General features: G+C 34.8%; 1 protein-coding gene across 15 annotated transcripts in view; it reads left to right on the top strand.

Moving 5' to 3' along the window:
* RALGAPA1 (Ral GTPase activating protein catalytic subunit alpha 1) overlaps window positions 1–27,641 on the top strand; it is a 261,885-nt gene that overhangs the window by 74,868 nt on the left and 159,376 nt on the right. For 11 of the 15 annotated variants that reach the window (XR_007128538.1, XR_007128539.1, XM_047736012.1 and 8 more), the window contains exons 12-17: window positions 6,415–6,552; window positions 11,425–11,573; window positions 14,376–14,505; window positions 16,230–16,467; window positions 17,913–18,074; window positions 23,227–23,367. Coding sequence is in view for 13 of the 15 variants with exons in the window: in XM_047736012.1 (XP_047591968.1) it covers window positions 6,415–6,552; window positions 11,425–11,573; window positions 14,376–14,505; window positions 16,230–16,467; window positions 17,913–18,074; window positions 23,227–23,367 (958 nt within the window). In the remaining 2 variants the exon portion in view is untranslated. The remainder of the gene's footprint in view (window positions 1–6,414; window positions 6,553–11,424; window positions 11,574–14,375; window positions 14,506–16,229; window positions 16,468–17,912; window positions 18,075–23,226; window positions 23,368–27,641) is intronic. The other 4 variants (XM_047736015.1, XM_047736014.1, XM_047736013.1 and 1 more) reach the window with 1 other exon arrangement.

Raw genomic sequence — 27,641 nt, 5'->3', positions numbered from 1 at the left:
CTGAGGGTTTTGAGGGGGCGGGGGGTGGGGAGTTGGGTCAGCCTGGTGGTGGGTATTGTGGAGGGCACGTATTGCATGGTGCACTGGGTGTGGTGCATAAACAATGAATTCTAATACACTGAAAGGTAATTAAAAAAATAAAAAGTTAAAAAAAAATTCCATCAGGCATTTAAGGAAGAGTTGATGCTTGTTTTTCTCAAACTATTCCAAAAAATCGAAGGGTAATGAAACCTTCCAAATACATTCTGTGAGGCTAACGTTACCCTGATACCAAAACCAGACACAAAGAAAACTATAGAAACTATAGACCAGTACCCTTGGTGAACATAGATGCAAAAATCCTCAACAAAATAGTGGACTGCATTCAGAAATACATTAAAAGAATCATTCATTATGTTCAAGTGGGTTTTATTCAAGGGATGCAAGGATGGTTCAATATTTGCAAATCAATCAATGATACACCATATTAACAAGGAAGGGTAAAACCCATATGATCATTTCAATAGATGCAGAAAAAGTACTTGACAAAATTCAGCATCCATTTATGATAAAAACTTAACAAAGTGAGTTTAGAGGGAACATACCTTAATAAAGACCATATATGAAAAACCCATGGCTGACATCATACTCAGTGGTAAAAAACAGAGCAATTCCTCTAAAATCAGGAATAAGATGAGGATGTCTACTCTTACCACTTTTATTCAACATAGTTTCGGAAGTCCTAGCCACAGCAATCAGACAAGAAAAGAAATAAAAGGCATCCAAATTATTAAGAAGTGAGACTCTATTTACTAATAACATAGTACTATACATAGATAGCATTAAAGATTCCATCAAAAAACTGTTCAAACTGATAAATTCAGTAAAATCACAGGATATAAACTTAATATACTGAAACCTGTTGCATTTCTATATATTAATAACAAAATAGCAGAAAGAGAAATTAAGAAAACAATTCCATTTACAGTTGCATCAAAAAGAATAAAATACCTACGAGTAAATTTTACCAATAAAGTGAAAGACCTGTTCACTGAAAACTGTAAGACATTGATGAAAGAAATGGAAGAAGACACAATGGAGAGATACACCATGCTCATGGATTGGAAGAATTAATATTGTTAAAATGTCCATACTTTCCAAAGCAATCTACAGATTTCACTGCAATTTCTATTAGAATACCAGTAGCAATTTTCACAGAGCCAATAACACTAAAATTTTTATGGAACCACAAAATACTCTGAATAGTCAAAGCAGTCTTGAGGAAAAAAGAATAAAGCTAGAGGTATTTCAACCTATACTATACATTTCTGGATTTCAAACTATACTACAAAGTTGTAGTAATCAAAACAGTATGGTAATGGCACAAAAAGAGACGCATAGATCAATGAAAGAGGACAGAGAGCCCAGAAATAAACTCACACTTATTTGGTCAATTGATCGATGACACCGGTGGCAAAACATAAAATGGAGTAAAGACTGTTTCATCTGGTGTGGGATTTCAGTGGTGTGGGAAAACTGTACAGCTACATGTAAAAGAATGAAACTGGACCACTTTCTTACACCATACACAAAAATAAACTCAAAATGGATTAAAGACCTAAGTGTAAGACCTGAAACCATAAAACTCCTGAAAGAAAACATAGGTTTATGCTCTTTGACATGTTTCTTAATAATATTTTTTTGATCTGCCTCCTCACACAAGGGCAACAAAAACAAAAATAAGCAGTTGGGACTACATCATACTGAAAAGCTTTTGCATAGCAAAGGAAACCATCAGCAAAACAAAAATGCAACCTACTGAATGGGGGGATGTATGTCCAATAAGGGCTTTATATCCAAAATACATAAAGAACTCCTACAACTCTATACCAATAAAACAATCTGATTAAAAAATGAATGGAGAATCTGAATGGACATTTTTAAAAGAAGCATACAGGGCCAACAGACACATGAAAAGATGCTCAACATCACTAATCATCAGGGAAATGCAAGTCAAAACTACAGTGAGATACCACCTCACCCCCCCCCCATCAGAATGATAGTCCGAAAACAAAACAAAACAAAAAAATGAGTGTTTGTTAGGATGTGGAGAAAAGAACTCTTGTTCCTATTGGTGGGAATGGAAATTGGTACACTATGGAAAACAGTTGATTACTCAAAAAATTACAAATAAAAATACCATATGATCAGCAATTCCACTTCCGAGTATTTAGCTGATTGAAAACACTAATTCGAAAAGATATATACACTCCTGTGTTCATTGCATCATTTATATTAGCCAAGATACGGAAACAACTAAGTGTCCCATCAGTAGATGAATGGATAAAGAAAATATGCTCTCTCTCTCTCTCTCTCTCCATACACACACAAACTTGTACATTACTTAGCCCTAAGAAAGAATGAATCTTACTTACCATTTGTGGCAACATGGGTGGACCTAGAGGGTATTACGCTGAGTGAAATAAGTCAGGGAAAGAGAAATGCCATATGATTTCCCTTGTGTAGTTTATAAAAAAATAAATGAAAAAATAAAATGGGAACAGACTCAAATACAGAGAACCTGCTGGTGGTTGCCAGTGGGGTGGGTGAGATAAGCAAATAGGTGAAGGGGATTAAGAGATACAAACTTCAATTTATAAAGAAGTTACAGAGTTACAAAGTATAGCATAGAGAATATAGTTAATAGTATTTTAATAACTTTGTAAGGTAACAGATGGCAATTGCACTTATTGTGGTGATGAGTTTGAAATGTATATAAATGTTGAATCACTATGTTGTATACCTGAAACTTACATAAATATTGTATATCAGTTATACTTCAATAAAAAGGTATAAAATATAAAATTATGGTACTAGGTAAAAATGAATGTTGTAGTACATATTTCTTAAGGACGATTACCAAACTACAATTTCCCCTTACCTGTCTTATTCTAGGAGTTGGGTACTTAAACCAGAATATTCTGAATTCTTTCTTGTAAGGTCTTGTATTATTGCTCATTACAGCATAGAAAACATCCTTAACTGTAGAATAAACTGGTCTGTGATAAGAAAGGCTGGAGTTTACTCATAGAGGAGAAAAGATGAGGGAAGACGGAGTGGAAGTGAAATTTTAGTACCTGGTATCATTTATTCTTTAAGTGTAAGTGAATTCTTTTTTTTTTTTTTAAGATTTTATTTACTTATTTGACAGATCACAAGTAGGCAGAGAGGCAGACAGAGAGAAAGGAGGAAGCAGGCTCCCCGCTGAGCAGAGAGCCTGATGTGGGGCTAGATCCCAGGACCCTGGGACCATGACCTGAGCCGAAGGCAGAGGCTTTAACCCACTGAGCCACCCAGGCGCCCCTGTAAATCAATTCTTGTCCTTTAATTTTTTAATCCTTGTCATAGGCCAGATTCTAACCAAAAAGTTGGGGCATGTGACACGGACACAAACAAAAAAACTAAATCTGGATAGAAGTGATTTGGTAACTTTTTTTTTTAACTTTGGTGGTTAATTTAATCTCATCAGTTGATTAACAGGATATTAATATATGAATGAATAGGCCACATTCTTTAGGGATTCAGTGAGTCAATATATATGCATGTGTGTAATATATAGCTATAGATATGTATCTATATAGGTATCTGTATAGATATATATAGATAGACTCCTTCCCTATTTCTAAAAAGAGAAAAATGTAACTAAGAAATATAACTAAATGTAACAGAATTATAATTGAACTAGTTTAAATTTAAAAATTTAAAAGTTTAGATTTACCATGTAAATTAGGAAATAATTATAGTTCTATTTTTTATTCATCAATCAAAACATTCAATTTTTGCATCAATGTAGAAAATAAACCTATCAATTTAAATAATTTCTTTTCCCCCAGTTTTTGTCATAAATTTATAGCTTAATACTGAGCTTACCCTGTGTCATTTACTATTATTAAATAAAAATGACACATACAAAAATAATACATTTACATACCTAATAAATACAACAAATAAACAAATAAACAGTAGAAAGGAGGGAAAAAGGAAAGAAGGAAGAAGCCTGGTGATGTAGGTGTGTTTTATAGGTAAAACACATTCATTACTCAAATACTGCAAGTAGTTTTGTTATTAGAAATGTGGATTTTTCAGAATGCCAACAGCTCTTACTAATGGCATGAAAAACAAAAAAAGATATAATCATTCACTGATTTCTATTCTGATAAGTTTAAAATATATGTAAATGATTTAGAATTTGGTTTTAATTATAAAATGGAATTAAGTTAGAGATTCAGATAGTGGCTTTTTATTCACTTAGTGTCTATGGGACATTTGAAAGACATGGAATACAAGACAGTTTGTGTGTGTGCAGACAGACTGTCATGCATCTTGCAGTATGTTTAGCATTCACTGGCTCATCCCTTTAAATCTCTGTGGTATTCTCAATTTTTGTGACAACAGAACACTCAGAGTGCCCTATAAAACATAGGTAATGTCCACATGGAGAACCAGTGTTGGAAATAGAAACATGAAAAGACATCTTTTTTACCTTCACACAACTTATAATTTAGCAAGGAGACAAACATGCAAAGTAAGTCTTACAAAAGAATACTGCTATGCTCTTAGAAAGATGGAATCCCTAACTCTGCTTAGGCTTAGGGAAGGCTTTATGGAGGAGGTAATATAATACCAGGACAGTGGAATTGCAGTAGAAATATAAGGAAGAAGACAGATAAGAGCTTCTAAGGTGGTAAAATCAGTATGTCTTGATGATGAATTGGGTGAGAGAAATGGGGAATTGGAGGTGTCTCAAGTTTGTTTCTCTTGCAACAGGATGTAGTTGCCATTCACACATGAATAGAGTTTTTAAAAATGCGGGCTTGGTGGTGGTGACTGTGTGGCCAGAGGGGTTGGTAAGAATGGAGAGGACATGGTTAATAAACTTAACTTTTAAATATTTCGAGTTGGAGCTGTTTTTGGGTCATTCAGGAAGAAATGTTTAGAAGAAATCTGATCATAGGAGTATGAGGCTTAAGAGAAAAGTACAATATACTATGGCATAGTGTATTGGCTACAGAGATGGAGCTGATTTCAGTACTTTGGTAATAGCAGAGTAGTTTGTATTATACTAAACCTCCTACATATTGCAGTTTTTTTTTTTTTTAAAGATTTTGTTTATTTATTTGACAGACAGTGATCATAAGTAGGCAGAGAGGCAGGCAGAGAGAGAGGGAAGCAGTCTCTCTGCGGAGCAGAGAGCCCAATGCGGGTGGGGCTCGATCCCAAGACCCTGGGATCATGACCTGAGCTGAAGGCAGAGGCTTTAACCCACTGAGCCACCCAGGCACCCCTGCAGTTATTTATTTTTTTTTAAAGACTTTATTTATTTATTTGACAGAGAGTGAGAGAACACAAGCAGGGGGAACAGTGGGGAGAAAGAGAGGTAGAAGCAGACTCCCTGCCAAGCAGGGAACCTGATTCGGGCTCAATCCCAGGACTCTGGGATCAGGACCCGAGACAAAGGCAGATGCCTAACCATCTGAGCCACTCAGGTGTCCCTACATATTGCAATTATAAGCTCTAGACAAAATATTAAAAAAAAGAAAAAAGCCAATGAACTATTTGAAAATATTAGTGAGTGACCAAAACCAGGAAGAAACTAGAAGGAAACATAAAAAAAGGGAACAACTCTGAGTGAGATGTCTGTTTTTGTGGCTTTTCACCTGAGGGAACTCCTTAGTCTGCTAGACTTTTGACAGTTAAAACTCAAGGAGAAAGATGCAATCTTGGTGGTTTGAAGTACCTAATATTCTTATCTGAGTAATAAGAATTTTAGTACTCTAAAATAAATAGAAGCTATTTTCTATTTTTTTATTGAAGTTTTTTGGTTTCTGGCATTTACTTTAGAACAAAATTCATGTTTTACAGAATTTTAAGTAATGTAATCCCATTCTTAAGTGTGTAAGTTACAGAAGGGAAGTTTATACATTAGCTACATAGAAAAATGTCTCTGTATCTAAAATGATAAAATTTCTGTCTGACCTTACTGATTTTTTTTATATTCTTTATATTTTTGTTAATGAGAAGAACATTTTTTACAATGAATATATGTTGCTTTTCTAACCAAATGAAACATCTTCTGAGAAGATGCTTAGCAGAAAATCCCAATAATTTCCAGTTTACTTCAGGTTACTGTTTTGTTGCGGCATTCTTTTTTTTTTTTTTTTTTTTTTTTAAGATCACAAGTAGGCAGAGAGGCAGGCCGAGAGAGAGGAGGAAGCAGGCTCCCTGCTGAGCAGAGAGCCCGATGCAGGGCTCGATCCCAGGACCCTGGGATCATGACCCAAGCTGAAGGCAGAGGCCTCAACCCACTGAGCCACCCAGGCGCCCCTGTTGCAGCATTCTTAATGAAATATGAAAACTTGATATTTTTTTTTTTAGGAAAATGGGACCGATATTGCTGGTCATGTTCGAAATTCCACTTGGGCAAAAAATGGCACCTACCAAGATGTTCTTCATAATGCTTCTGAAGAAGTCACAGAACAGAACATACGAGCTGGTACCCAGGCAGTTTTGCAGGTGATTCACTTTTGGTTACTAACAAAAAAATTCAATAAAATATTTTTTAAAAAAGATTTTATTTATTTATTTGTCAGAGAATAGGATAGCGAGAGAGGAAACACAAGCAGGGACAGTGGGAGAAGCAGGCTCCCAACTGAGCAGGGAGCCCCTGATGCAGGGTTCAATCCCAGGACGCTGGGACCGTGACCTGAGGTAAAGACAGATGCTTAATGACTGAGCCACTCAGGTGCCCCTACAATAAAATAATTATTACATAGGGGGCATCTGGGTGGCTCAGTGGGTTAAGCCTCTGCCTTCAGCTCAAATTATGATCTCAGAGTCCTGGGATCGAGCCCTACATCAGGCTCTCTGCTCAGGGGGAGCCTGCTTCCCCGCCTTTCTCTGCCTGCCTCTCTGCCTCTTTGTGGTCTCTCTCTCTGTCAAATAAAAAATAAAATCTTTTAAAATAAAATAATTATTAAGTATTTCAAATATATGGCTCGGTATTCCATTGTACAGTATAATTTTTTAATATACTCAATACCTACATTTGTCAATTTTCTTTATAAAATATTCATTTTGTTTTTTCCTTAACTTTCACTCCCTAATGTATATGTGTTAATAAAAATTACGTATTTTTCTAGACAACTTTAAGATTTATATAATATGTGTCATAGTGTACTGTCATCTGGTACTTTCTTTTTGCATTAACATGTTTTTGAGTTGTGTTGTTGATACATAGCTATAGTTCATTCGTTTTAGCTACTTTCTGGTATTGCAATTTATGATTATTTCACATTTTACTTACTCATTTTTCTGTCAGTGTTTTTTAAGTTGTTTCCAATTTCTCACCATTCCAAATAGTGCTACACTGAATATTTCTGTGTATGTATTTCTTTTGCACATGTGGGAGAATTTCCTTAGGATATATACCCAGAAGTAGAGTTACTGGGTTGGAGGAATTGTACATTATCATCCTTACTTTACTGTTAATGCCAAATTGTCTTCCAACATGGTTATAATAATTTACATTTCCTTTAGTAGTGTTTGTGAGTTCTTATTTCCTTATATCTTCCTCCTTTACTTATAGAGTCATATTTTAATTTTTGAGGCCCCAAATGTGTGAAATGTTATTTCATTTTTTTTCCTTGTTTTAATTTGCTTTTTTCTTCATCAGTACTGAAATTGAGCATCTTTTTATTAAGGGCCTTTTCATCTGCTTTTTCCCATATTCTGTTAGGTTGTCTTTTTTTTGTTGATTTGTAGGAGTTCATTATAGGCATTCATTATTTATTTATTTATTTTATTTATTTTTTAAGATTTTATTTATTTATTTGACAGAGCTCACAAGTAGGCAAAGAGGCAGGCAGAGAGGAGGGAGCAGGCTCCATGCTGAGCAGAGAGCCCGATTTGGGGCTCGATCCCCAGGACCCTGGATCATGACCTGAGCTGAAGGCAGAGGCTTTAATCCACTCAGCCACCCAGGTGCCCCATCATTCATTTTTTAAAGCAGACTGTTCTTGTCAAAACCACATGTAACCTCTACTTTGTTAAATCAAATGTACTCTCTTTTTTCTTTTTCTGTTTTTTTTTTTTTTTTTTTTTTTTTTTAAGAGAGAGTGAGCACATGCACAAGTAGAGGGAGGAGTGGCAGAGGGGGAAGGAGAAAATCTTAAGCAGGCTCTATGCTCAGCATGGGGTGTGATGTGGAGCCTGATCTCATGACCCTGAGATCATGACCTGAGCCAAAATCAAGAGTCAGATGTTTAACCGATGGAGCCACCCAGGTGTCCCAAATGTACATTTTCCAATCCTAATCTTACCGGACTTGTCAGGAACATTTTATAGGATAGATCATTCCTTGCCTATTCAAACACTTCTTCACTTGTTCTTCAGAATAGCATCCCTCCTGTTTTTCTTCCAACTCACTGGCCACTTCTCAGAACTTTTTACTGATTTTTTCATATGTCCCTGATCATTTCATTGTTGAAGGGTCCCAAATCAGTTCTTGGATCTTTCTACTTATTCTCTGGTTCATCTCATCCATTCCTCTGGCTTTAAATGTCACGTATTTACTGTATCATCTACAATTTTATTTCTAGTCTGAGACCTCTTGTTTGAACTCTGAGTCTTTTTTTTTTTTTTAAGATTTTATTTATTCATTTGAGAGAGACAGGGCACAAGTAAGGGGGAGGGTCAAAGGATCAGAAGCAGACTTCCTGCTCAGTAGGGAGGGCCCTGAGATCATGACCTGAGCTGAAGTCAGACGCCTAACTGACTGAGCCACCCAGGCACCCCTGAATCTTAAACTCAAATATTTAGATACCAAGTTAGCATCTTCACTTGATATCTAATAGGCATCTCAAACTTGACGTGTCTAAGACTTCTGTTCTTGCTCAAAAAATGTGCTCTTCCTGCAGTTTTTCTTGGTTCATTTATAGCTCCTGTTTTCCAATTGTTCAAGCCATCTTGTTTCCTGACTTTCTTTTATTCTTAATTAAAAAGATCTGTTGCTTTTTTTTAGAGAGTGAGCAAACTGGAGGGAAGGGCAGAGACAGAGAGAGGGAGAGAGAACCCCAAGCAAACTCTGTGCTGAGGCAGAGCCCAATGCAGGGCTCAATATCAGACCCTGAGATCAGACCCAGAGATCAGATCAAGAGTCAGACGCTCAACTGACTGTGCCACCCAGGTGACCCCCCCCCCCGCCTTCTTTTATATCCTACATCTAATTTGATAACACATCCTGGCCATCTTCAGAATGTATACCGAATCTAACTATTCAACATTTACACTACCTCTTGGGTCCAAGCCCCCATGATCTTTCATCTGGATTATTGCAGTAATACAAACTCCTAATTAGTATACTTGCTTTGCTCTTGCCCACCCATCACTGGCATAGTCTCAACATAGTAGCCAGAGAGAGTCTACAGAGTGTAAGTCGGATCATATTTTTCTGCTCAAAACCCTCCATTGGCTTTGCATTATCACTAAGCATAAAAGCAGAAGTCTTTCTAATGGTCTATAAGGCTTTACATGATTGCTCCTCAAGGTGTGGTCCACGAACTAGTGCCAGCCCACAAGATTAATTGCAAAACTGAGAGTAAGAGTTTAGAAACTAAGTGATTTTGATGGTTTGTGTTTCTATTTTTGTACTTTTTCTTATTAGTTAATTTTTATTATATTTTATAATAGGATTGGTCTGCGAAGTTTGGGGGGCGGGCATGTTCTTTTACCACTGACAGTGTGTAAAGCTCTGCACCACATGCTCTGGTTCTGTTTCTCAACATCATTTCCCAACTGCTTCCCTACTTCTTCACTTCACTCTCTACTCCTTACTGTTCCTTAAACATTGTAGGGAGGTTTTCACCTCGGGTCCTTTAAACTTGCTTTTTCTTTTGTCAGAATGCTTTTCTCCCAAATTGCTCTTAGTATATCCTTATTTTATTTCCTAACGATTTATTTATTTATTTATGCCTCTTGCTTTTCTTGGTCAGTGTTGCTAGACTTACAGAGTTCTCTCTTTTCACTATTCTAAAGTTAGCTTAATATTCTTTTTTCTCAGGTGCTTGGGTGGCTCAGTGGGTTAAGCCTCTGCCTTCGGCTCAACTCATGATCTCAGGGTCCTGGGATAGAGTCCCGCCTTGGGTTCTCTGCTCTCTCTCAGCAGAGAGCCTGCTTCTCCCCCCATCTTTCTCTGCCTGCCTCTCTGCCTACTTGTGATCTCTGTCAAATAAATAAAATCTTTAAAAACAATATTCTTTTTTCTCATGATTTCACAGCTATGTTTTATTATGTAGTTCATCAAGGGATTTAAATCAGGATTATGGGTATAGAAGATGTAAATGTCCTAGCTTCACAACAGATGAAATGTTCCATACCTCCAAAGTATCCTCGAGAGCCTTTGCACACACCTGTCACCATTATAATTGCTTTGTCTTCAATAACAAAATATAATTAATGATTTGATTATAATAGTTCTTTTTAATTTTTCTGTAATAAAAGATGCATATTAATGGCACCTCAGTAGTAGTACTGTGATATGTGATCTGTTCATGCAGGTTGTTACTACTAAAGCACATAAACACACATAGTGTATAAACGTGAAAAGAGTAATAGATGGTATTGAACACTATTCTGAAAATTCATCTTAATTTAGTATCTTCTTTTATCCTAAACTATTTTTTATTGTTTGTTTCATTTTATGACAGCAGTAGAGTTACCTTAAAACTCTCAGTTTTAAAAAACACTGTTTTTTACTTGGTTTCTTTTACTTGGGTGCCCAGTAGTGATTTTATATTTGTCTAGATAAACATAAAAACAAAATGGTTTAATGGCTTTAAATTTCACATGTCAAGCTAGTGGTAGAAACAGGGTCAAAATTAACATGTAGCCTTATACTTTTTAGTTAATTATAGATCACCTAGTGATAAGCATCTGAATTGTTTTTTTTTTAAAGATTTTATTTATTTATTTGACAGAGAGAGATCACAAGTAGGCAGAGAGGCAGTCAGAGAGAGAAGAGGAAACAGGCTCCCCAGCGAGCAGAGAGCCGTATACGGGGCTGGGATCATGATCTGAGCCAGAGGCAGAGGCTTTGACCCACTGAGCCACCTAGGCGCCCCCTGAATTTGTTTTTCTGTTTTTTAATTATTATTATTTTTAAAGATTTTATTTATTTATCTGACACAGAGAGAGAAACCACAAGTAGGCAGAGAGGCAGGCAGAGAGAGAGGGGGAAGCAGGTTCTCCACTGAGCAGAGAGCCCTGAGATCATGACCTGAGCCGAAGGCAGAGGCTTAACCCATTGAGCCACCCAGGTGCTTTCTGAATTTGTTTTTTAAATAAATTTTTAATTTTATAATGAATAGCTAATGATGTCTTTTGTTTTAGGTGTTTATTATAAACTCATCAAACATATTTCTTCTTGAACCTGCAAATGAAATTAAAAACCTTCTGGATGAGCACACAGATATGTGTAAACGCATTCTTAACATTTACCGGTTCATGGTTGTACAAGTATCAATGGACAAAAAGACTTGGTAAAAAATATTTATCCTTTGTTTTTTTAATGTATATATATAATTATAGTAATTTTTAGAGGAATAGTGTCTGTGAACAGGGCTTGTCACAATATTGTAGAGGCTCCTATTAGCAAGTAAATACTTTATGTAATTTTTATGATGACAATAGTCCCCATTTTATCTCAGACACCTTTGATCAGCCTTCTTGGATTATTTTTCTAATGCCCCCCCCACTCTCAGAAATGAATACATGGGTGAAGAAATGAATTTGTGCATGTGTGAATAAAAGAATAAGTAAATGATTAAGTGGGCAAATGCCTGATTGCTCAACCTGTCATGTAAGGCCATGTACAGTGAGGTCCCTGACACTTTTCTGGCTTTCTCTCAAGCCTAAACTCCACCCTGCAGACTGGGATCTGGCTCCCGTCTTTACCAAATTGCTCTTTCTTGCACATTCTGAACTTTTCTGGTGCTTGCCATCTTCTTTTGTTGTCACAATAACTATCTTTAGATTCCACCTTCTTTTTTCCACATATCCTTACTTAAATTTTTCTTCCACTTCCTTTCATTGTGTATTTGTATCTCTGTTGCAGTTCTTTTTAAAATCGTCTAAATCCTTAAATTACTTGTATAAATGTCTCTTTACCTCTGAATTGAAAGGCCTTAAAAAATGTGTCTCTGTTGTCTTTGTTTTTATATTTCCTGCATTTCTTACCATAGTATTTTATATACTATTTGTGCTCCATAAATATTTAATGAATGGAAAAATAGGCCTTTTGGGGAAAAGAACAATTCTTCAGTTTTTGTAAAATGATACATGTTCATTGTAAAAATCAAACAAAAAAAAGTTTTAAAAAGAAAATTAAAGTTGCCCCAAAACTCACTCTCTGGAGGTAATCATTGTTTGCCCTTTGATGAACATCTGGTTCACCAAACCATATATAGTCACTTAGTATTATTATGCCATTTATATGTGTCATAATTTTCTTAACCAGTCCTCTTTTGATGGATATTTAGTTATTTCATTTTGTTTTGGGGTAGAGAGAAGAGAGTGATCATTCTTATACATACATAATTTTTCTCCTTTGACTTATTCTTGAAAAGTGGAAGTACTTAGTGAAAGTGTATGCCTAATACATGTTTGCTACATATGGAAAAATGGCTTTATTTTGGAAAAAATCTTTATTAGCAGTATTGATAGAGTTGTATCAGGATATAGTTTGTTATTAACTTACTTGTAATACTTTTCTATGCCAGGTATATTTTTAAGCATTTTCTATACATGCATTTTCTTTCTTGATCCTTGTAGCACCCCTCAGGTAGGTAATATCTCTATTTTACGTGGTGATTCTTAGGTACAAAGAGGTTGGTTCATTTATCTTTGTTTGCACAGCTGAGATTTGAACTGGTCCTTCAGACTGCAGAGCCTAGGTTATTATTACCCAGGAACCATGCTACTTTGGACCATTCTTTTGTTAGTCTCTGCCTACCCCCTTTCTTTTTTTCTTTTCTTTTTTTTTTTAATATACTTTGCATTAGTGCTGCTGAGCCAGGTTAAAGTGAGAGGCCTGCTATATGGAACACAATTTTAGTATTAAAAAATTTTTTTTTATAAGTTCCTTGAAGTCATAGCATTATGAGAGATTACTCACATATTTACATTGAATTTATAAGATTTTGTGAATTAAAATCATTGCTATCATTTCACAGTGAAAGTTTATATATGAATGAATTTTGATTTGACCACAAATCAGATAAGATTTATTTGGAAAAGCTATACTTTATTGCATATTTAGTTGATTTCACAAAGTTCATCATTTCGTACAGCCAAGCCAGAGGACTAAGATTACAAATGCAGCAACTTTGATTTTTACCTTATGAATAAATGCATGTATTTATTTGTTAAATTCAGGATATTTTTCATTGATTGATATTTTCTATTTAATTCTGTCCTCCCTTCCCAGAAAAATGATGACATCTAGGTCTGTGAACTTTTGCTACCTCTGCCACATTTCTCACAGGGATTGTCCCACGTCCCACATGTTGCTGTACTTGGAATGGGCCCACAGGCAAATCCGAGAGGAGGCTGCGATAGGGACTTGGGCTGGTAGCCTGGCTGTACACCCATACTAGAATACCCTTTTTCACATGTGGCTTAATCAGTTTCCAGATTTTCAAGTGCAAATAAGGTAGTTTTATGGTCTTAATAATAAGCATCTAGGAGAAAGAGACAAGGTAGAAATAATATGATTGTCTTGCTGTGGAGTATACAAGTATAAAGGGTTTAAAAATGGCCAAACTTAAAAGGATGGAAAGATGCAAAAGAGTGATGGTCTTTGATTACCTGCCAGGATCACTGTGATCTATTACTCTTAAAAATCTTGTGGTTTTTGAAATTGTACCTGGTACACTTCTGGATATGTGCTTGTTTTCCATATTATAAAGAATATTAGTTGTATAGGCATCAAGGTAGAACTATATTGTATAGATAGACAGCTTCCTAAGGTTATTACTTGATTCTGGGGGGTTGGGGGATGGGAGCAGCCTCCACATTCTCACCTCCCAATTCGTCAGCTTTTGCATACATTTTTAATTGATGAGAGGATTTTGTGACTGAAAAATGGTTTTAAAATGGCTGGTATGGTTTATAAAATGGAATTTTAAAATTTAGTATTTAAGGAATTCTAAAAATTTGAAAGATATTTGGTATTTGACTTACTGAAAGATAATACATTTTATAACAAATAATTTTAAAGTTATTCATTAACCAAGAACAAACATATGTGAGAAGGAAACATTAATTAATTTTTTTACTTTAAGGGAACAGATGCTGCTTGTATTGCTCAGAGTCACGGAATCTGTACTGAAGATGCCATCACAAGCTTTTCTGCAGTTCCAGGGGAAAAAAAATATGACCTTGGCAGGTCGACTTGCAGGACCACTTTTCCAGGCAATAAAAATAAATAAATAGATAAATAGATGAATAGATATGTATTTTTATAAGATTCATTGAGCCCTGAATTTGTTACTTGGGGAAAAAAAACTTTAAATCAAAGATCATTTCATATTAAAGGATCTTTTGTAGAACTAAATTAAAAGTTGCTTATCTAAATAGGCTATTTGCCATACATAGAAACTCACAACCTAGTGTAAGAGTGGAGGAAGTACCACTCTGTGTGTCTGTGAAAAGAGCATTGAAACAGGCTGATGATATTTAACTTTTTCTGTTGTGTGGCACATACTCACATGATTGTGAAAAGCTGCAAGGGAGCTTCATGAGTAATGGCCTGATTGTTTGCTTTTTGAGTTTCTAAGTTTCTGGCTTGTTAGAAAAATAAAACTCTAAGTGTTTCTGTAGTAATGGAAAAGTAGTTAATAATCAAGATTCTTTCTTATCATGCTGTTCTGTAAGACTTTAGTCACTTCTGTATTTTAAGTGTCAGTGGTAGTTTGAATATACATAAATTACGTATTGAGTTTTCCAACCTGAGGATAGAGTATTGACTTTAAATGTATTATGGATTCTTTGGAAATTACCAAAATAATATGTTCTTAAGATGACACATTAAATACAAATACATTGATAAAATGGTTCTTAATATCAAAGATAAAAAGCTACTCAGATTTAATTCTTGGCCATAAGTATAGTCATTCAAATTATTTTTTTTTTTTTTTGGTCTTTTTTTTTTTTTGTCTGCCTAAGATTTTATACTTAGTAGTGAATAATCTTTTGAAACCAGTTGCATTTATTATCTAAACTCCTCTTAACTTCATTAGCCCTTTTTAAAAAGATTTCCCAGTTGTTAGAACTAACCTGATATTGGAACTATAGGAGAGCAAAATTTTAGCTTGCTATATGGAATAACTTTTTTGTACTGTAAATATAGATAATGTAAGATAGAATGGAAAGCCACTAGTTACTACTGTTCTATGCTGTAAACTCTGCTCATTTTCATCTGGCATTTAATGTATAAATTTATGTGAATTCCTTAGTAAAATTTAGAGTTAAGCTTTTGAAAAACGTTACTATTTATTTCTTCAATAGGAGGTTATATCTTTAGTAGAAGTCCCTAAAATCTCAGGGGTGATGTAATTTCTGCCCTTCAGTGAATAAGTTTTTTATTATATGATTGGATATTTTACAAAGTGCCTTTAATTCTTCTGGTATCTTCAAAATGAAATTTAATTTTAGACTTTATGTATAATTTTTCAGAAACATTTCATTAAATGTATCTCCAGTAGCTTGTTTTTAGAATATTCAAATTATATACTGATTTTCATCCTTAGTTTGAAAAAGGCTTTGGTCAGTTTAGCTCAATAAGCATTAGTAAATAATTCAACCTAATAATTTCAAAAATTTTTATAGTGTGGAGACTTTTTAAGCAGCATTTATTTAACATTAATGTAATACAGCATGAAGGATAGTTACAACTTTAGAGATAATTCTTTTCAGTTTGGGTAACTTGTCCTAATTGCTAGAATGTTGGGTGTTGGCAATTGTTGAAATTTATAGTAAATATTAATGATTGCAGGAATTCCTTTGTAAGTATTATGTACCAAGAAAGGGTCATGGATATTATGGGATTTTAAATTCTGCTTGTTCTTAGGTAATTTTTTTTATAATTGAATATCTGAATTTGTACATATTTCACTATTACTTTTTTGTCTTTATAGACTCTTATCGTTGCCTGGATCAAAGCAAATCTTAATGTGTACATCTCTCGAGAACTATGGGATGACTTACTCTCAGTATTATCGTCACTGACCTATTGGGAAGAGTTAGCCACTGAGTGGTCACTGACTATGGAAACACTGACTAAAGTTTTAGCTAGAAATTTATATAGTTTGGATCTCAGTGATTTACCATTGGATAAGCTGAGTGAACAGAAGCAAAAAAAGCACAAAGGGAAAGGTAAGAGTTGTCCACAGAGATGCTCCCCATAAATTTGTTTAAATAATTTGGTCTGGGAAAATCAGGCTAGGGAGACAAGGAATGGTAAACGATTATGTTTTCTCTTAACTGTCCCCTGCAGATTAAAAATTTTCAGTAATCATGTAGGTACCTTATAATTTTTTTCTTGAAGAACTTCAAAATCATTAGTAATTTTGATGAGAAATAAAGTGTTCTATATATATCTAGCTAAAATTTAAATAAACAATTTAGAATCTTAAGTATTTTATTTTAAATAATTAACCAAAATGGAAATTTATAAAATGCTCTTTCTTTTTATCATATGAAACTTTTCCGTTAGAATTTAGGTGAGTTCATGTTACTCTATTTAAAAAGAATTATTTGAAAAATTCTTTTGAAAGCATTTTCTCAGTTTTGACTAAAAGTAAACATTCCCTAGTTGTGGATATATATCTATTGAGTGTTAAAATGGGGGAGAGGGACAATGACATAGTGATTATAGTGTTAATACGTGTTTTTTTAATCCTTGTTGTGTTAGTATTTTTCGCTCCTTTTTTTTTTAAGGATTTTCTTCATTTATTTGACAGAGAGATCACAAGCAGGCAGAGAGGCAGGCAGAGGGAGAGGGGGAAGCAGGCTCCCTGCTGAGCAGAGAGCCCAATGCGGGTCTCCAATCTCAGGACCCTGAGATCATGACCTGAGCTGAAGGCAGAGGCTTTAACCCACTGAGCCACTCAGGTGCCCCTGTATTTTTCACTCTTTTTTTTTTTTTTTAAGATTTTATTTATTTGTTTGACACACAGAGATCACAAGTAGGCAGAGAGGCAGACAGAGAGAGATAGGAGGAAGCAGGCTCCCTGCTCAGCAGAGAGCCCGATGCAGGGCTGGATCCCAGGAACCTGAGATCATGACCTGAGCTGAAAGCAGAGGCTTTAACCCACTGAACCACCCAGGTGTCCCTGTATTTTTCACTCTTAATAAGTACTTGCTGGCTAGAGATTTTAACCTGAGTCATATTTCCCATTTAACAGTAGTCCATGGTAGTTCATTAAGTGACCAAAATACTTTCTCCTATTTATTTCCCAACTGGCTATTATTGGCAGGTAGAGATGTAGTAACTTCCACCACAGGATGGCTTTTGGTTAACTCATTTCTTAAACTTTTTTTGCTTATCCAAATGTTTCTTTTTTAATGAAATAAATGGATGGCAAAGGATTTAATAATAGTTTATTTTTGATTTATAATTTTAGAATTCTGTATCAGTTTTGGAATATGATTTTTACATAAGTTGAATTAGAAAAAGCCTTATGGTACACAGGCATTTAACTTGATACTTTAAAATGCATTATGAGAAACCTGAGAATCTGAGGCAAGGTAGGATGCATAATTTGAAGAGATTATTAATCAGTTGACGGTATACTGAGATTGAAAATCTACATTTTTAGGAGTTGGACATGAATTTCAGAAAGTTTCAGTTGACAAGTCATTTTCTAGAGGATGGAGTCGTGATCAGCCTGGCCAAGCCCCAATGAGACAGAGAAGTGCAACAACCACTGGTTCCCCAGGAACCGAAAAGGCAAGGAGTATAGTACGGCAAAAAACCGTTGGTATGTACTCTTAAAAATAATGAGAATTGTACAGGGCAATATCTTTATAGTCCTTAGTAACAATGTATGTAAATACATAATGTTCTTACCAGTTTGGTCATTAAAGGAGAAACTTCTATAGCAAAACCTTTTTTTTCATTAGTACTCAAGAGTCTAATGACATGCTGTTACCCATGTATGCTATTAAGATTTATCTTCCATTAGCATTTTATGTAGTTTATTTTACTGTGGGTATCAATAATTTTAAACTGTTTTTTTACAGAACTGAAGAAATAGAGAACTCATGCATTAATTAGGGTAGCTAAGCTTTCAGTGCTACAGTTACATAATTAGGTTGGCTTCCACACTTCCAACTAGGAATTCATGCTCTCTGCTTGCAGATGGCTGAGACCAAGGTAGAGGTTGTTGCTACGTTCCTTGCAGCTTTTTGTAGACATGGAAGATATTTCTATAATCTTGGAAGTAGCAGCAAAAGAGCAATGATGGGAAGAATTTCTGGATGTAGGATCATTTAGTATACTCTGGACCTAGCTACCATCTTAATCTTCTTCCTCTCAGAGACTTATAACTTTATCTGAATTGTAGTAAAAAGAGTGCTGCAATGAAAAACAAGGTTTTGTCCTAATCTCTTTTTTTATTCTTACTTTCATCACTTAATAGCTAGATAATTTTGAACTTCCTAGACTTTATTTATTTCATCTGTGTAATTGGAATGATACTACCTTATATGCCTGAAACAAAATTGTTTGAAGTTACTTTAGGTTTTACAATTTATGATTTTTTTTAAAGATTTATTTGTTTATTTGAGAGCAAGAGAGAATGCGGGTGTGTGAGTACACCGACAAGGGGAGGGGCAAAAGGAGAGGGAAAAGCAGACTCCCCACTGATCAGGGAGTCCACCTCAGGGCTTTATTTCAGGACCCTGAGGTCATGACCTGAGCTGAAGTCAGATGCTTAACTAACTGAGCCACTCAGGCACCCCTATAGTCCATGATTTTTATGGCCGGAGCATTTTTTATGTGTGTATGGAAATATATCTATATTTAATGGTAACCTGTGAAATTATAATAAATATAATTATATTTAATTATATAAACACATAATTTTAGAGAAATTTAGAAGAATTAAAAATCACAGTTAATTTTTTTAAAATCACAGTTAATTTTAAATCCTTCAAAAGAATTATATTTTCACAGTTGTTTTCTGTCTATAAAATAAGCATAGAATTGTCTATGTCAAGAAGAATGAGAAATGATAAAAGAATAAGGGTATGGATGAATTAAAATTAATATAATATTTAAAGTTTTTGTATAGAATCACTTTTTGAGATTCTTAGGAAGATGTTGATTACATCTGAAATGGCTTTCTTTGTTTTATATTAATGTCACATTTAATAAAAAATATTTGTGTATTGGTTAGGACAGAATTCTTCTTTTACATTTAAAATTTTACTTTGTTTTACTTAAAATATCTATTTTTTTAAAAGTCTCACATAATTTTTCTGCTTATAGAAGTAATTTGTGCTTAGTGTGGAATGTAAAGTTTAAGAAAGTATCAATGAGCTGTCCAATGAGAAACTGTTATTAACATGTTGGCATATTGCTAATCTTTAAAAAGCATATAATGAGCAAAATACTGATCTTAAATTCCTACCTGATTATGTTTACTTTCTGGTACCTATGCCAAGACATCTTGTCTGGCTTGTTCATTAAATAAACCTATCAAATAAAAAGTTGAGGTATTAAAAGTTTTGTTCAGAAAAGTGCCTGCATAAGTTGGAAGACACTTTTAAAAGGGGCAGCAGATCAATTTAGGAGTATTCCAATATATATTTTCTTAAAATATTAAAAAAATTTTATGTTCATAGTGTATACACAGTTAAAAATTCAGTGATAAAGTATATACATTCTAGTAAGTCCCCCATCACTACTCTTGTCTAAGGTTTTACTTAGGCCAGCACATTATTAAAGAAGATGCAATGAATTTAGGACTTACTTTAGACTTAACTTTAGAATATGTTTGGGAGAAGTAATACCTTGTTTGCAGTTATGATTCAGGGCCTGGTATCAACCGTTGAAACACATACATCACTGTTTCTGTTTTCAGATTTTCCTTTTCCTTTATTTTTATTATAATCTTGAGCCTTAGTTTGGGGGGACTTATAAAGGTATTTCTTCAAGTAGACATGTATGTATGATGTGAATTTTATTTAATTGTAAATATGGAGAAATGTATGATTTTAGAAGTGAGAAAAGGCCAGACTTGCCTTCCTTCTATTTATTTTGTGTTTGTGTACTTTTACTGATTTAATATATTTGCTGTTTATGAATTTCTGACATTGCATGGGAACTCTTGAATGAAGGTTACAGTTTTTGACCTAATGTGTTTGTTTTATGATCCAAGATGAATTTATGTGGAATGTATCTATTTTCCTTTTTTATTCATTTTTTTGAGAAGGGTAAAGATAAAAAGCCTTCAAAAATTGGCATGCTTATATGTTTGAAATTTTGTTTTTACTTCTTTATGTTTTATTTTTCATGCTGCCCTTTCATCTATATAAGACACATATTACAGATTGAAGATCACTGATGTGTGTGGCTTAGGAGTATATGTGGCAGTAGCAATTTCAGTGGCTTTCTGGAGATTTCTGACCTGAGCTTTAGATTAGTAAATCCCCAGAAATCCTAGTATCTAATTCATCGTAAGTAATTTTTTGTAGTGCAGGTTACATGGCTGTGTGAGGTACTGGGCAGATTTTCAGGTATGCCTGTAGTAAGACCTGTAGTATAGTAAAAAAAAAAAAAAATAGAGGGGTACATTTTTGTAGAATTCATCTGGAATCATAACAAACTTAAGCCACTGTGATTATGGAAAGTTCCAAGGGAAATGCCCAAGCTCTTCAAGTTGGTGGTAGGAAAGAAGAAATAAAAGGAATTGTTATATTCAAAGAACCATCTAACCCAAAGGAAAAAAATAGAAGAAAAGTATAATTCTGTAGAATTGAAAATTGAATCAGATAGTTTTATTTTTTTTTATTTTTTTTTAAAGATTTTATTTATTTATCTGTCAGAGAGAGAGAGGGAGAGAGAGCGAGCACAGGCAGACAGAATGGCAGGCAGAGGCAGAGGGAGAAGCAGGTTCCCTGACAAGCAAGGAGCCCGATGTGGGACTCGATCCCAGGACGCTGGGATCATGACCTGAGCCGAAGGCAGCTGCCCAACCAACTGAGCCACCCAGGTGTCCCTGAATCAGATAGTTTTAAAAGAATCAATTTAAAGTATCTTTTTTTATTTACTCCTCTATATGTTTGCAACTGAAACCTTTTACAAATAATTATGCTAGACTCCCCAAATACAGATATTCATTCTATAAGCTTGTATTGAGCTCATATATGCCACGTGCTAGGCTTATAAAAACCAGAGGATATAGTTGTGTGTTTGAAAAGTTGGGAGGCTGACATAAAAAAAATACAGTCCACTAAAAATAGATTGTAAGCTTTGCAAAAGCAGGGATGCTTAACTGTTTTGTTCATTGCTATATTGCCAGTAAATTTAATTATGTGGGAGAGTTAGAAAAGCTTCACAGATAAAATGACATTTTGAGTAAGAAGGAATGTCAGGAGGAAAAGAAGACCAAGGATATTATGAATTCACAAAGTCATGCTGTTTTGAAAGAGCATGGAAATTTCAGGAAGCAGTATAAAAATTCTCTATGGCAGCAGCATGTGAGAACAGGAGGAGAAGATGCAGTTGCAGTGATCAGTTCAGTGCACGCAGTCGCATAGTCCTTGTGTGACAGGCTAAGGAATTTAGGCATCAGGGAGGGAACCAAGAGTTTCCATTAAACAGGAAAGCCAAGATTTTGAATTGATATTAATGCTCAAATTTTTTAAATTGTCATATTATATGAATATTATGGAGTATTGTTTCTTTTAAGTCCTCTATTCATACAGAACACTATGCATACCTTCATTTGTTCAAGAATCCCTAAACTGGAAGTTAAGTTAAAAACATGTTTGGGAAGTATAAACTTGACTATTAATTTATTTCTAAGTGTGCTAAAATTTGTCTTTAATTGTGAGAACTGATGACTCCTTACACGAGACTACCAAATGCAAGTACAAATGTAATTTTTAAAAAGTAATCCAGTTTTTAAGTTATCTTTAAGAACTTAATCTTTCAAGTTTTTGTATTAGATACAAAAGATAGATGTATTTAGATACTTAAGCTCTGAATTAGCACAAACTTGTTTATATTTCTCAGTGACTTGATTTTTCATCCAGATTGCAAATTCTTCTATAAATACTTCCACGTAAAAGTTTTAAATTATACTGTTAAACTTTATTTCTTTTTAATTTATTTATTTGAAAGAGAGAGAGAGTACAAGCAGGGACAGGGGCAGAAGGAGAGGGAGAAACAGACTTCCCACTGAGAAGGGAGCCCATTGTGGAGCTCAGTCCCAGGATCCCAGGATCATGACCTGAGCTGAAGTCCGGCGCTTAACCAACTGAGCCACCCAGGCATCCTATATACTGTTACGCTTTAACATAAATAAGAGATACGGATTTAAGTAAGCCTTCTTCTCCTACCAAGATCGAATACTAACCATGAGATTCAATCCTTTAGATTATGAATTCTAAAAATGACCTGGGGTGACTTCGAAACTTTTGTTAGGGAGGAGCATGTAGGTAGGAATTATTTGTTTTTGGAATTCAGCTTCATTAAGAAGAATGACTCGCAATTGCCACATAATGGCTCAGAGAAATGCCTGAATATAGTACCAAAAATTTCTTTGAACTAATAATATTGAGTTTTCAGTGTTTCCATTCAATGAACTTTTCAACCCTTGGTTTTGAGAACATAGTGCTAATTTAAAGTGTCTGCTCATGTTTAATGCTCTACCATTGTAACTGCTAATAAAAAAAGCATTTTCCTGCTTTACACCAAAAACTTTACATTCAAAATGTCATGTGTTCTCTGATTTCTTTTCTTACAGCTTGCCAGTATTTGCCGTGCTGAAATGTTTTAATTTAAAATTTCCTTCCTTTGTATCTTTTAGTTTTCTCTGTTGCTGCTTTTTCTGTGACACAAGCCTTTCATTATAGTCACTCTTCTTTTTTCCTTCCCCACTTCTTTCTTTTCCTTTTTTAAAGCCATGAGAAGCCGATCCATTGGTGAATGTGCTCTGCCATCGGCCTATATACGCAGTGCTAAAAGTGCTCCTGTTCTGATCCATACTTCCAAACCCTTCTTGCCTGATATTGTTCTCACTCCCCTTTCTGATGAGCTTTCAGGTAGTGCCACCTCTGCTAATTTCTGCACCACCTTTTTCACTTTTGAATCCTTCTGCTTTCAAATTTTGCTTAATCAAATAAACTCTTCAAAGTTAATTTCTTTGGGGGAGGTGTGGGAAATTGGGAAAGTGGTTGAGAAATCAACATTTTGAGTTATTTGAATTCTAATGCTATCCTGGCAGTTCATTCTGGAAGTGCTAAGTTTAGTGCTGTGCCAATGTCCACTATTTTTGGTTGTAAATTTTTTTCTGTTTACAGTTGAGTTTTTTCTTCTCAGGTGGTTAAAAGAAATAGTAATGTATATTTATGTTATTATAGATGTTTGACAGAAGATGACTTGGAAGGTAACAATAAGAGCCTTGACTTTTAATTTCCCATTGTTTTGACTAATAATATGGTAAATCTTGAATAATGCATCTCCATCACCTGTAGGAATGGAAGTAAGCAAGGGGAATCAATAATTGAGAAAAGTACCCAAATCTTAGAGTTGCTTTGGAATCAGTCTTTTTCTTTATATTAGATTATAATAGTGTATAGAATTATAAGAACTCATTTTTAAGCCAAGTAAAGAAACCATGTTATGAAGCCCCAAGTTTTAAGGAACCTCAAAATCTGGTCAGCTTTTCAGTTCTGCCTCAGGCCCTTGATCTCCAGTACAGGGCTAGAGGATCTGCTCTTTAATAAGGTTTAATTAACATATAATAAAATGTATAGGTCCTGGGTTCAGTTCAGTGATTTTTTTTTTTTAAAGATTTTATTATTTATTTGACAGAGAGAGAGATCACAAGTAGGCAGAGAGGCAGGCAGAGAGAGAGGGGGGGAAGCAGACTCCCCACCAAGCGGAGAGCCGGATGTGGGGCTCGATCCCAGGACCCTGGGATCATGACCTGAGCCGAAGGCAGAGGATTTAACCCACTGAGCCACCCAGGCGCCCCGCAGTTCAGTGATTTTTGAGAATTGTATACACCCCTGTTAACTGTCATCCCAAACAAATACAGAACATTTCTATTATCCCCCAAATTTCCTAGTGACACTTTCAGGTCTTTACCCCTCCTCCCCACAATTGCTTTTGATTTCTATCACTGTGGATTAGCTTTTTTAAAAAAATAATTTTGTGTGAATAAAATCATATAGTGTCTTGTCTTTTAGGCAGAAGCAAACATGTTGAATAGTTACTATGCAAAATGTGCTAGCTGGAAGAAAATGACTTGTACATTTTTAGGTACTTTCTTATCACTCTTCTTAGGAGTGTTTTGTTGACATTGTCATTTTTGGTGAGGTTGGCTTTTTTTTTTTTTCTTTTAAACAACCTGTCTTCATCCTTTCAGTTCCTGATGGATTGAAGGCTTATGTGAGGAAAGGTGCCCCCCTCTTTTTTTTAAAGATTTATTTATTTGTTTTAGAGGGAGAACAAGAGTGGGGGTGGGAGCTGGGAAGAGCAGAGGGGAAAGAGAATCTTGAAGTAGACTGCTCACTGAGCATGGCGCCCTACATGGGGCTTGATCCCAGGACCCCAAGATCATGACCTGAACCGAAATCAATTCAGGCACTTAACCAGCTGAGCCACCCAAGTGCTCCAAAGGGAAGGTGCATTTTTATTAATTATGTTATTTTAGTTGAAGTGCTTTCCACCATCTGTGATACAATATCAGATATTTCAACCAAACCAAAGGGATACATACTGAGAGGTGAATATACGTAGATACATAGACACTGTTGTGGTTGGTATTCTTTGAAAATTCTGTAACTGAAAAAAACTTAGTATTTTATTTTCCTGAAAATGAGAAAATAAAATATTCAGTTACTGGATGTGATATGTTTGTGTTTTCTAGTTCAAGATACCTTGATTGATAGATACTTAGGTAAATACATAGATATATAAATACTTAGGTATATATTTATGATGTTTTTGAGAAGTATTCAATAATATTTTTTAGAACCAAAGTATAATAGAAATAATGAATCTCTACCAGAATCTTATAATGAAATTGAGAGCCAACTATGGAGTTTTATGGATGATAATGATAAAATAGAAAATTTGGTCTCAAATTCAAACCTGGATGCTCAATTAGTATTTGATGATGAATGAATATGTATTTGACACCGGTAAGATTAGGCTACCTGAATAATTTAAGCTATTGATGCAAAGAGTAGTAAGATTGGGAATACATAAATGAAATAATATAAATTTTAATATATAGAAGAAAACAGCACATATTTTTGTTATATATGATGCTTAGCTACAAATAAAGAATTTGAATGTTTTGTCTCTTTGGTGCTTCATTTAGGTGCTGTACCTACCTATGTAAGTAGCACTGATTTTGTTGATTGAGTCAGATTATAATTTCAATTACAAAAATGGACAAAACAATGTTTCTCTTCTTATAACTAAATTATGAGACTGACGCGCTACCTACTGCGCTAACGAGGCACCTTCTTCTTATAACTAAATTATATATAGCTAAAAGAAACTCCCAATTTGTTGTAAACTTCTCTTAAATATATTTTTTGCTTCAGGCTTTTTTTTTTTTTTTTTTTAGTTTTAAAAAACATTTTTAAAGCATTTACTGCAAACCATTTTTGACATGTTTAGGAAAATTGAAATGAATTTTGGCCACTTACTCTTTTTTTTTTTTTAAGATGTTATTTATTTATGAGAGAGTACGGGAGTGTGTGAGTGCGTGCACAAGGGGAGGGGCAGTGGGAGAAGGAGAAGCAGACCCCCACTGAGCAGGAAGCCAAACACAATGTGGGGCTTGATTCTGGTACCCTGGGGTCATGACCTGAGCCAAAGGAAGGCAGAAGCCTGCCTAACCAAGTGAGCCACCCACGCACCCCTTTTAATTCTTTTAAAAAAAATTTTTTTTTAAAGATTTTATTTATTTATTTTTTAACATTATTTTTTTAAGATTTTATTTATTTATTTGACAGAGAGAGATCACGAGTAGACAGAGAGGCAGGCAGAGAGAGAGAGGGAAGCAGGCTCCCTCCTGAGCAGAGAGCCGATGCGGGACTCGATCCCAGGACCCTGAGATCACGACCTCAGCCGAAGGCAGCGGCTTAACCCACTGAGCCACCCAGGCTCCCCAAGATTTTATTTATTTATTTGACAGACAGAGATCACAAGTAGGCAGAGAGGCAGGCCGAGAGAGACGGAGAAGCAGGCTCCCCACTGAGCAGAGAGCCCGATGTGGGACTTAACCCCAGGACACTGGGATCATGATCTGAGCCAAAGGCAGAGGCTTTAACCCACAGAGCCACCCAGGCGCCCTTGGCCACTAATTCTTAAATGTTTGGATGAAATAGTCCCCTGCTGTGTTAAAACTGACAAAAAAATTTATTTTTTTTCTCAGAATCTTAAGGGCTTTGCAGACTTTCTTGTCTGCAGCTTAAATAATATTTTAGCAAATATGCATGTTAAGTGCTGAAATATTTTTTAAAAGCTAAAATAAACATGAGGTGTTCCCTTTAAAAAGTTGTAAGGTAGTGTCTTAACTAGGATAAGTGCCTATTTCAGAATCCTTGCTTCACTGTAAATACATAATTCAGAAAGATTACCTTTTAATGATTTAGTGGGGAAGGTGTTTTAGGAACAGTGTTTGAAAGGAGTTTTCTAAGTGGCAGTTGTATTTGTTTTCATTTCCTTCATTTGGGGTAACATGCATTCTATGATAGATTTAAAGAGTTTGATAATGGTGACATATCAGTCACCAAATAAAAACAAACTTTATATATGGTTATCAAACTACTGTTAATTTTAGAAAATACGGATTATATAGAAAAGTATTTGAAAAATACACATAATCCTCCAAACCAGTGCTTAAAATTGATAACTTGTAATACAGCTGCTTCTGGTTATTTGTGCATGTATACATATAAGACATAAAAGCATAATTAGACTTGGTTATTTTTAGTAAAAACCATATTTCTTTTAAGGCTTAAAAGGGGCAAGGAACATATAAAGTAGCAGCAAAAACTCTTCTTTACTGAGAAGTGACTTGTGAATGAATTCAGCATTTGCCATGCAGTTGTGTAAATTTACAACACTTTCTGGGAGAACTTAATAAGTCGTATGGATTAAAGATTTATAGTGTGTATCAATATATTCTAGAAGTCCAGTTTTAAAAAGAAACACACAAATACATACCCTCCTCACAACTGTTTATTTCTCAAACTTATTTAATATGGAGAGCTTTCCCAGGTACACACATTGACATTCTAAAGCATTTTGGTTCCAGAGAGAACAAATTTGCAAGACATTGAACTGACCTCAT

The sequence above is a fragment of the Lutra lutra genome, chromosome 7 (genome assembly GCF_902655055.1).
Source record: "Lutra lutra chromosome 7, mLutLut1.2, whole genome shotgun sequence".
NCBI lineage: Eukaryota > Metazoa > Chordata > Mammalia > Carnivora > Mustelidae > Lutra > Lutra lutra.
This window is presented reverse-complemented; position numbering and strand designations above follow the sequence as displayed.